General features: G+C 44.2%; 1 protein-coding gene across 7 annotated transcripts; it reads left to right on the forward strand.

Moving 5' to 3' along the window:
• Positions 1 to 3,810: 3,810 nt before the first annotated feature.
• Positions 3,811 to 13,671, forward strand: LOC606458 (knotted related homeobox 8). 7 transcript variants are annotated; one of them, XM_035961222.1, is made up of 7 exons: positions 3,811 to 4,962; positions 5,198 to 6,385; positions 6,780 to 7,182; positions 7,316 to 7,453; positions 7,620 to 7,731; positions 12,775 to 13,016; positions 13,145 to 13,514. In XM_035961222.1, exons 2-7 carry the CDS (start codon positions 6,342 to 6,344, stop codon positions 13,373 to 13,375), a joined length of 1,170 nt encoding a protein of 389 aa, XP_035817115.1. In that variant the 5' UTR covers positions 3,811 to 4,962; positions 5,198 to 6,341; the 3' UTR covers positions 13,376 to 13,514. The 7 variants fall into 7 exon arrangements, 6 of the variants coding, with proteins under 6 accessions (XP_035817115.1, XP_035817116.1, XP_035817117.1 ...); XM_035961223.1 differs by having other exon boundaries at positions 5,198 to 7,182; NM_001372048.1 differs by lacking the exon at positions 5,198 to 6,385 and having other exon boundaries at positions 4,583 to 4,962; positions 13,145 to 13,488.
• Positions 13,672 to 14,030: the final 359 nt, after the last annotated feature.

The raw sequence follows: 14,030 nt of genomic DNA on the forward strand, positions 1-14,030 counted from the left end.
TGACGAGGCGCGCTGGAGCCCAACAAGGATTGCTGACTGGCTGGGGATGTGATGGGGGTGGCGGGACGGATCATGTGCCTCAGGACTCAGGCCTGCTGGCATGCACGGCATGTAACGGGCACGCAGAGTAGCCCATATCTTTTCGACATAGATTTGACAGGACGAGCAGAAGACACGGTCTCCTCGCTCATCTGATGAGAGCTACGGCCGGGTGCTTGCATTAGGTCGATGGACGCCGCTATCTCGTGGAGTAGATAATACAGCTAAGTATTTGGTGACCAGTGATTATAAGGAGATATATATGAGAAATTTCTTTGCTATTCAAATGATCAGGGATCACGAGAGAATCTATAGGAAACAGAGGAAGGAATCCCTTGGATAGCAAGGAGATTCCTTCCATGGATCCCCTCGTAATCCTTAGTCACCAAACCAACCCTAAAGATACTTTCGTTTGTGTAGAAACGAGACTATAAATGGTTCCAGCTGCTAATTAAACCTTATATATATTAGGTAAACATTTTTGGATGGACCCTAAGAATGCTTATTTGTGTTCCGGCCCTCTCCCTCATCAAATACTGTTTTAGTGGATATGGGTTAGAGTTAAATTATTGTCAGCTTAATCTGGATTGTGTCTTGGAGCTCGATCGATCTAGTAATTATTTGTTTATGCAAATATTTTTAATTGAAGCCCCACTTTTCTAAGATTCGAATATAGGTCTTGTTCGGTTATTATAGTTGGTGCTGTTAGCGGTGCCCATCCATAGGGATTAGTTTCCATATTCTGAGTTTACCATAGTTGCAAGATTGGCTTCCTTTTCTAATGGTTTCCATAGTTGGACCTTCCATAGTTAGAGGATTAGGTTCCTTTTTGGTGCATAAGCGCTGCCTATATATTACAATCATGACTAAACTATCAACTCACGGAGTGATTACACAAATTCCTCATTCTTTCATGGTATCAATCGTGTTTCCGCCATAGGAAAGGCAGGAGCGAAGGCAGCACCGGGAGCACCAGCGTCACTTCTTCCGATGTGGGCGCACGACCCCTCGCCCTCCCTGGGTGGCCCTGCGATGCTCGATGTCGTTCTGCTGGCACCATGGCACCTTCCCTGGCCCTCCCCGTCGTTGGGGTCAGGGGGGTATGTTGGCGGCACACTGGCACTGCACCATGGGTCACGGTGCCCCTTGTGTCGCCCACTGGTGGGCTCTCTCCTGGGTCGCGGCTGCTCCCTAGGCCAGCATACCTAGAGACCGTTTGCAATCTACCGCCCCTCTGCAGGCCATCCAAGCCAACGCCCTTGGGTCGCGAAATCCACAGGCCCTAAGCCTAGCAGGGGCTTTCCGAACCATGTCCCTTACCCCTCCACCATAGGGTGAGTGGTTTATGGACTCTAGCACTACATCCCATAAGGCTTCTACACCTGGTTTACTCTCCAAGTCCAGTCCCCTATCTAGCTCTACTTTGGCCCCATTTATGCTTGACTAGGCCTTGGGTGGGATGTCTAGAGAGCATACATGTGTGGTTTATGGTGGAGAAATATTACAGGAGATTGCCTCTAAATATTATGTCGTAGTCTAATACTCATGGGAGATCCTTTGTGAATGTCTCATAGTGAGCCCTGCCACACCTCGTCGAAAGAGGTGAATGGTCTTGCAAACCCGGTCAAGTGGGTACCACGACTTGCGGGTAAAGTTGCACAACCTCTACAGAGTGTCTCAAACTGATATATTAGTCGTGCTCATAGTCAAGAGCGACCTTATTATCCTCATAGATAGAGATGGCAACGGGGACCCGATCCCCAATTCCCTATGGGGAGTTCATTCATTAGGGGATGGGAATGGGGAAGTTTCTTCCCCCAAGCGGATGTAAATGGGGAAAATTCTTCCCAGACGGGCAAACGGGGACAGGGATGAGGAAGCATTCACCATCTCTGTTCTCTGCGAGGACCCGTTAAACTTACATGTGATGACATTTTTATTTAATAGTTAATGATAAAAATAAATAATTACTTTATTAAGAGATCACTCATTGTATAAATGTGTTTATTTTGATGTACACATAATGATTTCCTACATCTGACAATGCATATAAGTGTCAATGTTTTGCATTAATAACATATGAAGTACGTCCTAATTATAATTTAAGCGGGGACGAGGTTCCTCGATGGGGATTTGTCCCCGCGGGGAACATGGATGGGGAAGAATTGTCCCTCGCAAACGTTCACGGGGATTCCCGTGGAGAATTTTTCTCGTCGCGGGGACGGGGATGGGAAGCTAAAACCCGATGGGGAATTCCTCGTTGCCATCCCTACTCATAGATTAGTGTTTTCCAAAGACAAAACTTTGAGGGTGAGATGTCCAAGATGGTTTCAAAACGTTCATAATGAGACTTGATGAATGGTTCATTGTAGGATGCAATGAACATGTTTTCAAAACATTCACCATGAGACATGGTGAATGGTTCATTGTTGGATGCAATGAACATGTCTTCATTGGTTACTTTATTGTAATAGTTCACCTTAAGACTTGGTGAATGGTTTATTATAGGATGCAATGAATGTTTATGTTACTGAATTGCGAAGCTTTACTTGACAAATGTTTTATCAATAGGGGATTAGTATGCTCTTATTACCAAACTAAAACTTGACCAACTAAAAGCAACCCCTTGAGCTAGCCCACCATATATCAAGTCCACTTTTACCCGAAACGGGATGCTTGTTAAGTGCAAAAGTATTCACTCTTGCCTTTCACCCCCACCTTATGTGTTTCTTTTATTCAGATAGGGGAGAACAAGTGTCTTGGGCCCAAGAGTTTTGGGACCATGACGAGTTTTAGGCCTACAATCAACCAGTTGGTCGTGAAGGGTCTACTTGTGGATTGAATAAATATCGAATTTATGTAATAAATACTCTCTTTAGATATTAATAAAGCATTATGTTTTGATATAATCCATTGTGTGACATCACTATACATGTAAGTCTCTATCTGATTACATGTATAATGGATATTCAATTTTTTTTCTTAGAACCAGGTGTGGCACGTAATCTATGCCTTCTTCTGTACCCTAAACCCTAAAAAGAACTACACCTCCGTCTGTACCCACTCCAACCTTACGCGAGGCCAATACGTCCACTAACCAACGCCTTACGGGCGCCTTACACACACAAGGTGACACTAGCCTAAGGAGGATGCCTTACGCCAACAAACAAGGCAACCATGATGCCTTACCTATCACGAGCGCCTTACTGCTTTAGCGACACTTAAGTGTCGCCTTACTAACTATAAATTTGGATTATTTGGTTTTTCTAATGGCACATCACTACCACCGAGGACTAGAGATGGCCATAGGCTTCGATCCCCGATTCCCCGTGGGAAATTCTTCCATTAGAGAATGGAAATGAGAAGTTTCTTACCCCATATGGATGTAAAGAGAAAAAAAATCTCCCCAACAGATTCCCCATCCCATTCCCCGTGGGAACCCGTTAAACCTATATGTGATCATGTTTTCGTGTAATAGTTAATGATAAAAATAAATAATTACCTTGTCAAGGGATCACTCATTGTATAAATATGTTTATTTTGACGTACATATAATGGTTTCTTATATCTGATAATATATATAAGTGACAATATTTTACACTAATAATAAAGAAAGTATGCTTTAATTATAATATAAATAGGAACGAAAATCCTCGCCTGGACTCATGCGGGAAACTGGGATGGAAAACAAATATCCCCACGAGCGTTCGTGTGATCCGTACAAAAAAATTTCGTCGCCAGAACGGACATGAGAGAAGCTATTCCCCGACAGGCCCCTTGCCATCTCTACACAGGACCGATCTTTTGATTTCAAGAGCCACATAGAAAAAAGATTGATGGAGAGAGACGACATGCCGAGAACACCACCACACCACCGTGGCTGTAGCCTGTAACTTCATTCTACAGTCCGTACTACGCGACGCTTGCTACTGCTTGTAGATGAAACAACTCGCTGTCCCCGACTCCTGACTGCTGCTGCGCAGATAGAGGCCGTCGGCACTGATCGAAACCTCAAAAAATCCGTCCAGCTCCAAGAAACGTCGCAAGCAAGGACTGGTGAAAAAACAACAAGAAGAAAAAGATGACGCGTTTGCATGTGCTATGCATGATGCGTCTGCACCTCGGTACGGATCTCCTCACCTTGGTTGGTCCCTGTCTATTCGGAGTTCCGGAGCGAGTATTCCCTCGCAGGCAGCTGTCGTCCTGTGCGTGCAACAGCGGCAGCTACCAACAGCAGCGCGCACAGCTAGCTGCTTCCTCTTTACTCTGACTTGACATGGGAACAAAGCCAGCCACCAGCCACACACGCATATCATTCACTCATGTACACCTTTCTTCCTCCTCTCTTCATCTCCTATCCCAAATATCTATCTCAACCATCTACATGGCTTCATCTCCTCCTTTGTTCCCGTCGTCCGATCCATTTGCTATCTTAGCCTTAGCTAGCTAGCTAGGGTTTCTTGAGTCGCCTTGGCCTCAGCAGCTTCCTTCTTCGTCTGTCTTCTGATTATATATTAACACAGTAGAAATAAAGAAGCTAGCTATAGCCACGCCATGGATAGCTTCGGGGATCTTGGCGGAGGTGGGAGCAGTTCCTCCAGAGCTGCTTCTGCTCCCTTCTTGCAGCTCCCGCTGCCGGCATCAACGTCGTCATCAGCACAACAACAACAGGTGTTTCCGCCGCCGGACGGGCCGCAGCAGCAGCACTATCACCACAGCTCGCGCATCCCGTTGCGACAGTTACTGTTACTGGCCGACCCGTCGTCGGCAGCGCAGCATAGCCATCGGAAGGCGGACATGGCAACAGTGCAGGGAGAGATGTCGTCGCCGGCGGCGGATGGGGATGCCGACGCCATCAAGGCCAGGATCATGTCGCACCCCCAGTACTCGGCCCTCCTCGCCGCCTACTTGGACTGCCAAAAGGTTAGTACTACAAGCGAGAGTATCCATGCACAGGACATGATATGTGATCATGTTTTCGTGTAATAGTTAATGATAAAAATAAATAATTACCTTGTCAAGGGATCACTCATTGTATAAATATGTTTATTTTGATGTACATATATATATAATAGTTTCTTATATCTGATAATATATATAAGTGACAATATTTTACACTAATAACAAAGAAAGTATGTTTTAATTATAATATAAATAGGAACGAAAATCCTCGCCTGGACTCATGCGGGAAACTGGGATGGAAAACAAATATCCCCGGCGTTCGTGTGATCCGTACAAAAAAATTCGTCGCTAGAACGGACATGAGAGAAGCTATTCCCCGACAGCCGACAGGCCCCTTGCCATCTCTACACAGGACCGATCTTTTGATTTCAAGAGCCACATAGAAAAAAGATTGATGGAGAGAGACGACATGCCGAGAACACCACCACACCACCGTGGCTGTAGCCTGTAACTTCATTCTACAGTCCGTACTACGCGACGCTTGCTACTGCTTGTAGATGAAACAACTCGCTGTCCCCGAGTCACTCCTGACTGCTGCTGCCAGTGCCGGTCCTGATATTTTAGAGGCCCGGGACAAAACTTATATGAGAGGCCCTTTAAAATAATAATTATTACACTTAGATATAATGTGTATATATTATCAATAAATATTTATGTATATCTGAAAAAGTTATTTATATTAAATAAAAAGTAATTAAAATATAGCCAAACATCTCGCATAAAAATGCCACATATATATGTGTCCAAATAACTCAAAAGAAGGTTACCTCTAACAATGATTAATGGATGCACGTTGTTAAATTAGTCGATCAGGTCTTTAGTTTCGTTTTCACCGTGTAGAGCAGGACGAAAGCATCACCGTACTGATGCTCGTGCGCGGGCTACCAAGAGGATAGGACATGACCGCCTGTCTGTCTGCGACTATGCGAGAGATAGAAATGAAACGACAAACATCGTTGTCTCACTACACACTGAGAGCCTAGGCGGCTGGGCCTGAGACTATGAAGTCAAGATTAATGGGCTACAATAAATTATCCTTGCTTGTTGCTGCTGTGTTGTTGACTTATGATTAGACCTTTAAAAAAATTCTATAGAGCCAATATATAGATCTATACACAATATGTTATATACTTGTATATATGTACTGGTTTTTAGTATCTAGGGTGAGGCCCCGTTAATATGGGGGCCCTGGTCGGGGGCACTGCTCGACCCCCGCCAGGGCCGGCACTGGCTGCTGCGCAGATAGAGGCCGTCGGCACTGATCGAAACCTCAAAAAATCCGTCCAGCTCCAAGAAACGTCGCAAGCAAGGACTGGTGAAAAAACAACAAGAAGAAAAAGATGACGCGTTTGCATGTGCTATGCATGATGCGTCTGCACCTCGGGTACGGATCTCCTCACCTTGGTTGGTCCCTGTCTATTCGGAGTTCCGGAGCGAGTATTCCCTCGCAGGCAGCTGTCGTCCTGTGCGTGCAACAGCGGCAGCTACCAACAGCAGCGCGCACAGCTAGCTGCTTCCTCTTTACTCTGACTTGACATGGGAACAAAGCCAGCCACCAGCCCACACACGCATATCATTCACTCATGTACACCTTTCTTCCTCCTCTCTTCATCTCCTATCCCAAATATCTATCTCAACCATCTACATGGCTTTATCTCCTCCTTATTGTTCCAGTCGTCCGATCCATTTGCTATCTTAGCCTTAGCTAGCTAGGGTTTCTTGAGTCGCCTTGGCCTCAGCAGCTTCCTACTTCGTCTGTCTTCTGATTATTAACACAGTAGAAATAAAGAAGCTAGCTATAGCGACGCCATGGATAGCTTCGGGGATCTTGGCGGAGGTGGGAGCAGTTCCTCCAGAGCTGCTTCTGCTCCCTTCTTGCAGCTCCCGCTGCCGGCATCAACGTCATCAGCACAACAACAGGTGTTATTTCCGCTGCCGGACGGGCCGCAGCAGCAGCACCATCACCACAGCTCGCGCATCCCGTTGCGACAGTTACTGTTACTGGCCGACCCGTCGTCGGCAGCGCAGCATAGCGCTAGCCATCGGACGAAGGACATGGCAACAGTGCAGGGAGAGATGTCGTCGCCGGCGGTGGATGGGGATGCCGACGCCATCAAGGCCAGGATCATGTCGCACCCCCAGTACTCGGCCCTCCTCGCCGCCTACTTAGACTGCCAAAAGGTTAGTACGACTGTACGAGTGAGAGCATCCATGCACAGGACTTTGCTTGACCAGGAAGAACTCAGGATTTACATATATATAAAATAAAATCTTGCTGACCAACTGTATGTCATGGACTCGACTGTATATTTAGGTCGGCGCGCCGCCGGATGTGTCGGATAGGCTCTCGGCCATGGCGGCGGCGAATCTGGACGCGCAGCCGGGGCCAATAAGCCGGCGGCGCGGCCCGACGACGACGCGAGCTGATGACCCGGAGCTCGACCAGTTCATGGTACGGTGTACCTACTATATACGTACGCGCGGCGGCGGCGCGGCTCGCCGGTGGTCTGATCGATCGATCGATTCGTCTCATGCGATACTTCTATTATTTGTCCATGCATGCATGCATGGTATATATCCATCCTCAAACATGCTTTGCTTGCCACTCCGCACCGCAGGAGGCTTACTGCAACATGCTGGTGAAGTTCCACGAGGAGATGGCGCGGCCGATCCAGGAGGCAACGGAGTTCTTCAACAGCATGGAGAGGCAGCTCGGCTCGACGATCTCCGGTAACTAATTTTATTTCTATATGCTCCGTTTCAGACAGGTAGCTTATACCACATCGATCGATCGGGAAATGTTGTTGGCCAGTTTCTGCGATGGAACAACTGAGACCCAGCTTGCTTTTTTCCCCCTCTGCTTTGGATTCGTGCCACGCCGTACAGCCGTTGATTAATTATGTTGCTTTGTTTATTCGCGGAGAGGGGATAAGGTCGTCTGCGTGCATTAGTCCGCTCGTTTGATCATTGATGCATAATAGAGCACTTATCAGTAGTACAGTAGTAGTGAGCAATATGGGGAGGGCAGTGCTAGTGCTAGCTCGATCTTCCTTTCGTTTATTGGCTTCGGCTAGCATTTTGTATAATAATGCAAATTAAATATTTTGGTGGGCACAATTTTCAATATTGGAGATCCTCATCAGTTACATGCACTGTTACTGATGAAGAACCACATCAGATCAGACTCAGAGCTGCTAGTTTCATTTTTTAACATTGGCCTGCTTCTTGGCTACATATTACTTGTTATTTTTGCGGGAGATATATACATATGCAACCAACCAAAGTACTGTGCCTAAGCTCGTTTATTAGTGGGCATCATGCATGTACATTTAGCGGTCGTTAGAAGAAATTGGGGCGCACGTGTGTGGCGGTGGATGAGCGGTGCAATCTCTCCGCGAGTATTATGGGTCGCCAAATAAATAGCTAGCTAGCAGCTTCAGTACAGTTCGAGATGTAGATAAACGTACTGTTGCTACACTGTTTGCTTTGTCTCTTGATCTACTCCTACAGTAGGGTAAAAGGATCCAAACTATATGACACACTTGAGTGCTTGTCATATGTGCATGGTTGCTTGCGTCTTTCGTATGGTCATTTATAGCGCCGCTGTTTCTTGATGTGTCAGTAACCATCTGCTTCATGTAGTATAGAGATACATATAATAATACTATAGAAGAAGGAGCCCACATGTTAATTACTACACCCAGACATGCATAATGATGAGTTGATTTATCTCGTATTATAATTTTATAGTATTCTAGAAACAGCTATGATTTATATATACGTGGTACATAAATCTAGTTGCAAAGCTCATCCAAAATGACATTTTTTTGTGACCATAGTGTTTACATGAAAAGACACCGGTGGTTATGCGTTCACTACATAAATCCGGCTCGTTGCCGAGTGCTTTTTGTCGGACACTTGACAAAGAATTCTTTGCTGATTGTGGTACTCGGCAAAATAACACTCTCGACAACAGTCATGTTTACCGATAGTAAGACTCGGCATAGGCAACAACCTTTGTGTCGAGTGTCAAACACTCAACGAATAGCGGCTCGGCAAAGTGTCGTCAGCATCCGAGTGTCAAATGACTTCTTTGTCGCGTGCCGCCTAATCCTCTTGGCAAAGGAACTGTCGAAGGGGTCCACGGGGAGCTTCTTTACCGAGCGCCAGTGCAGTAGACACTCGGCAAAGAGTGAGCCTTTGCCAAGTGTCACTCGGGCACTCGGCACAGTCTCCGTCGTCGTCACCTAGCTAGCGTCACGACGACGACTTTTATTTGCCGAGTGCCCGACAAAAAGTACTCGGCAAAGAAGCCTTTACTGATATACAGTTCATCGAGCCTTATTTGTCGAGTGTCACACTCGACAAAAACTTCGTCGAGTTGAGTTGTTTCATGTAGTGGTTAGAAAAGAATCATGTTCGGTTTGTTTTGCTTCTAAACGTGTCCTGTGTACTTCGGAGGATAAATATATTGTTTGTAAATTGTACTACCTCACCACCATTCTGTTTTTAGTCAATAAATCCCAGTTTGCTTTGGAATAAAAGATTTGTTGATGTTGTTGTGTTAGATTGCAATTAAATTTATCATTTAATTATCACAAGTTTTTAGATATAAATAATTTAATTAATAGTCAAAGTGAATTAGAAGACCATGTCATGTTATGTCTTATAAAAGTGAATGCGGGACGAAGTTGTACCTTCCCGCACTCCTACTTTTTCTTCCACATCATCAATCTCTCACCCTCTATTTCACTACCTCCTACAATTGTTCCCCTAAACCACACACCCACAATAAAATATCATTTTATGTCAATTATTGGAGTAGCCGCCTGGATGCTGTAGAGACGTGCGGAAGAGGGAGGCGAAAGCCAATGCTCCGGTGCAGAGAAAAGGGGTGGCCTGTAGCCGCCAAAGGAAGAGGAGAGGGTTTCTCGCGGACACTGCTAAATTATGCTTGCGAATGGATAGTTTCTTAATTAAAATAGATGGCTTTGTTACTATATCATGCATGTTTTCTGAAGCACCTTTTGTAGTATATATCATGTTGCTGCTGGATCATTCAAGTTTCAGTCTGATGATATTAGATCTATTATTATTATATAGCATTATGTATGAAAAAAAAAACTCCCGCGCATGCACAATTTAGCAGTTCATCCACACATAGGGCAAAAAAGTAAGCGTCTGAATAACCTGTATGGTTGTATGTTGTACGATGTACAGCCTTCCTCCATCTGCTACTATACAATCACGTGCTCTCCACAATGTATTACAATCTCAATTGCCGTTACTTGGTTGGCCGGCTCCAGATCAAAATATTCAACAAAACCTACATTATCTTTTTGCGTGCTGCGTGGAAACTGAATGGCACATGCATGACGGCATGATGCCCCAACATACGTACATCCAACATTATTAGTTGCATTGCATTGCCTTTCAGCTGAATTTGTTATCCGCATGTGGCGTACACTAGTCTCTCCCCCCACCCACACACACACACACACACAGAATTTCAGTGAAGCAGCATTGTATAGTCTCTGACTGTATACGATGGTTAGATTAACCTGCAGGCTGCAGTGGTTGGAGGCATGGATGAAACGGAATAGTTTGCGAGACTGTTTTCTGGTGTATGATTGCTTGGTGTACAGTGAATGATTCGTAATAAGAGGAGAGGAAAAAAAACACCTGGAATCAATGGACTGTTTTTTACAACGATGGCACACCTAATGACCCTACCAAAGGATGTGCACTTCCTGTATATAATAACTAGAACTCTAGAAGGATACATGCATGTGCATTGCATGCATAGTTGGACCTACATGTTATATATAGGTTAGGGTCAAAACTAGGCAACCTAATGGTATGATCAGATAGAAAATTATAACTAATGGAGTACCGGACAGTGTTATAAGACGATGGGATGGCCAAACAAAAGCATAATTAGTCATGTAGACTTCTTGTATTTTGATAGACTTAAAATAGTAATTACATCTAGCAATTGGTGAGGGATGAAGTGGATTTTTTTTTTGCATGAGGGCATGTACAACTCTATTTATTATGGAGTCTCTTATTATGAGGTCTTTAGAGAGTTAACTGAAAAAATACAACAGACGATCTCTTCATAAATACGCTGTTTCTACACAACTCTCTATACATATTGTCTCTTAACTATATTTATGGTCTCTTCATACAGCCTTTTAGTTGTCTCTTATATTTAGAAAAACTTATTCAAGGGCTTAGAGCTATACATGCACTAAAGAGATTGAAGGTGGCTAGTGGGAGATGTGTAGCATTAGTTGGGAATGACATAGATAGGGAGATTGAAAGTTAGTGGGGCTTAAATTTATAATATATGTGTATATATAATACAGAGTATTGGACACACACATAGAGAGAGAGAGAGAGTAGAGATTTTTTATAAATGAAAATTAGTAATGTTTGTACTTAGTGAGGATGATGTGGATGTGGATAGTTTTAGCACTTTTGTATGGGATGAAGTAGATTTCTTGCATGAAGAGTTTGAAAGTTAGTAGAAGATAATGTGGCATTTAGTAGGAAATGATATGGATAGCTTGCATGTTTACATTAAAGTTAGTAGAATGTTTTTATAAGATATACTCACTCCGTTCCAAAATGGTTGACATTATTGTATTCAAATTTTGTATCAAAATAGTTTTCATTCTCACTTTTCAATGCACATTTCTCCTCTCAATACACATTTTTCCTTTTTTCAATGATTCTCTATCTCTCTTCTTGTTTTTTTCGTGCACCGCACTTTTCTACTTTTAGTTTTTTGTCCAAACTTAAAATGTCAACTATCTTGGAATGGAGGGAGTATATAGATATGCCAAGTAAAAATGATTTAGTACATTTTTGTGATAAGGAGTCTGTAAATTTATCTGTTATCAATTCTTAAAGCCCCAACTAGTGATGTTAAAACCAGTATGAATAATTTTATTTTATTATTTGATAAGCTAATAATGGTTTGCCCATATGTTGACCAATAATTGTTAACTAGAGTGAGCTACTATGAATCAGTCTTCATCCTAAAAACATTATTTGAATCAAAGAATTTTAAAAAATTGATTGTTATTTGATATTTTGTTATGAACATTGTACTTTGTATACCATTACCTTGTGAAAGTAGGAGAATATGAATAACACAAATATTGGATGGTTTGTAACAACTATTAAGTCTCGTGCGTAGGCTATCTATATGAAGTAAAATGTGGCCTGATCTCAACCAGTTTTAAAGATATAGATGGAAACTAATCTTTATCCTACTATATATCAACTCCATGCCATATACTCTATAGTATTCCCCCTCCCCGGCGCTGCCATAATGTGAGCAACACGTACGGACGCTCAGAATGGAGTGAAAACCAACAAGTAGACGATAGCCCTTCTGTTACTGAGGTAGCCAAAATCGTTGCTTTGTGGAAATCGATGCACCAACACTACACCATCATCATCGAACTACAGGAATCCAACACATGTCGATAAGAATTCATCAGCGCTCATGCATGTCGTATCATGGTTGGTGATGTCGCGACCAAGCTAACCACTACTTTGCATGCTATCCACCACAGTCCGCTAGCTACCAATAGCGTCTAGCGTCTTTCACCAAACCGAACCCTGCTAGTAGGGTCCGTCCTACTGTATGTGCGTGAGCAGTATTTGGTCAGAGCTGAACTGTTGTTCGTACCCTCAATCTTTGTCAGAAGCGATCTAATCTTTATCTTTGGAACCAATTATTAAAGCGTGGTTGACCCGCAGACAGTAACTGTGAGGTCGCCGGGTCGTCCGAGGATGAGCAGGACGCGAGCTGGCCTGAGGAGATCGATCCCTGCGCCGAGGACAAGGAGCTCAAGCACCAGCTTCTGAGGAAGTACGGCGGCTACCTGGGCGGCCTTCGCCAGGAGTTCTCCAAGAGGAAGAAGAAAGGGAAGCTCCCCAAGGAGGCGAGGCAGAAGTTGCTGCACTGGTGGGAGCTGCACTACAAGTGGCCCTACCCTTCTGTAAGACCCTACCTATGTTTCCTTCCATCCATGCATTGCTAATACAACGGCAACTACTGTGTCTATGTTTGGAAGAAGAAAAAAAATGAAGCTTTTGATGCATGACTACTGTTTCGAGTACTCACCAGGAGACGGAGAAGATGGCGCTCGCAGAGACGACCGGGCTGGACCCGAAGCAGATCAACAACTGGTTCATCAACCAGCGGAAGCGGCACTGGAAGCCGGCGTCGGAGGACATGCCGTTCGCGGTGATGGAGGGCGGGTTCCACGTCGCGCAGGGCACCGCAGCGCTGTATATGGACAGGCCGGCGGTGCCGCCGTTCATGGCGGACGGCGGGATGTACCGGCTGGGGTCGTGAGGGCCGGCATGCACGGTAAAAGCTAAGCACGTGTGCCAGCACGACGGTGATTGTTGAGGTGTAGTAGTGATTGAACTGATTGCTCCTTCTCATCCGTAAATATACAGTTTCGGGTTGACACGTTTTTCTCGATCTGCAAGGTAGGCATCATGTTGTTCTCCTTATTTTCTTTTTTTCTCCCTGAAGACGACCGGTAATAAAATATATTAGCACTATGATGTACTGTATATAGGGAAAATTTAGGGAGAACTGTCAAAGGAGATAAGATTTAGGGGATAAAATCTTTTAAAGGGTGCTCAAAACATGAGATTTAAAGGTATGAGGTAGAAAAAACCGCCACGGATAGTTTTATCGGATCATATCATAATCAGACAATTTCTATTTAATTTTAACTAAAATTAATTAAGGGTTCAAACAAACGATGAATAAATATTTGGATCGTGATCTATTACGATGTTACCACCTCTACTCACGACATGATTTCTCTACTCCTTTAAAATACGAGTTTCGTGTGTTGCGCGTAGATCTGTCGTTTTCTCCCCACTACTCGCTTACCAGTGGGTCGTTAATCTACATATAGGCCGTGAGAAACCACCAAACTCAACACAAGAGTGTTTTCCCTCCCTCGCTTCTCTTCTACCAGTGGGTCATTACC

Source organism: Zea mays, chromosome 1 (assembly GCF_902167145.1).
Source record: "Zea mays cultivar B73 chromosome 1, Zm-B73-REFERENCE-NAM-5.0, whole genome shotgun sequence".
Taxonomy (NCBI): domain Eukaryota; kingdom Viridiplantae; phylum Streptophyta; class Magnoliopsida; order Poales; family Poaceae; genus Zea; species Zea mays.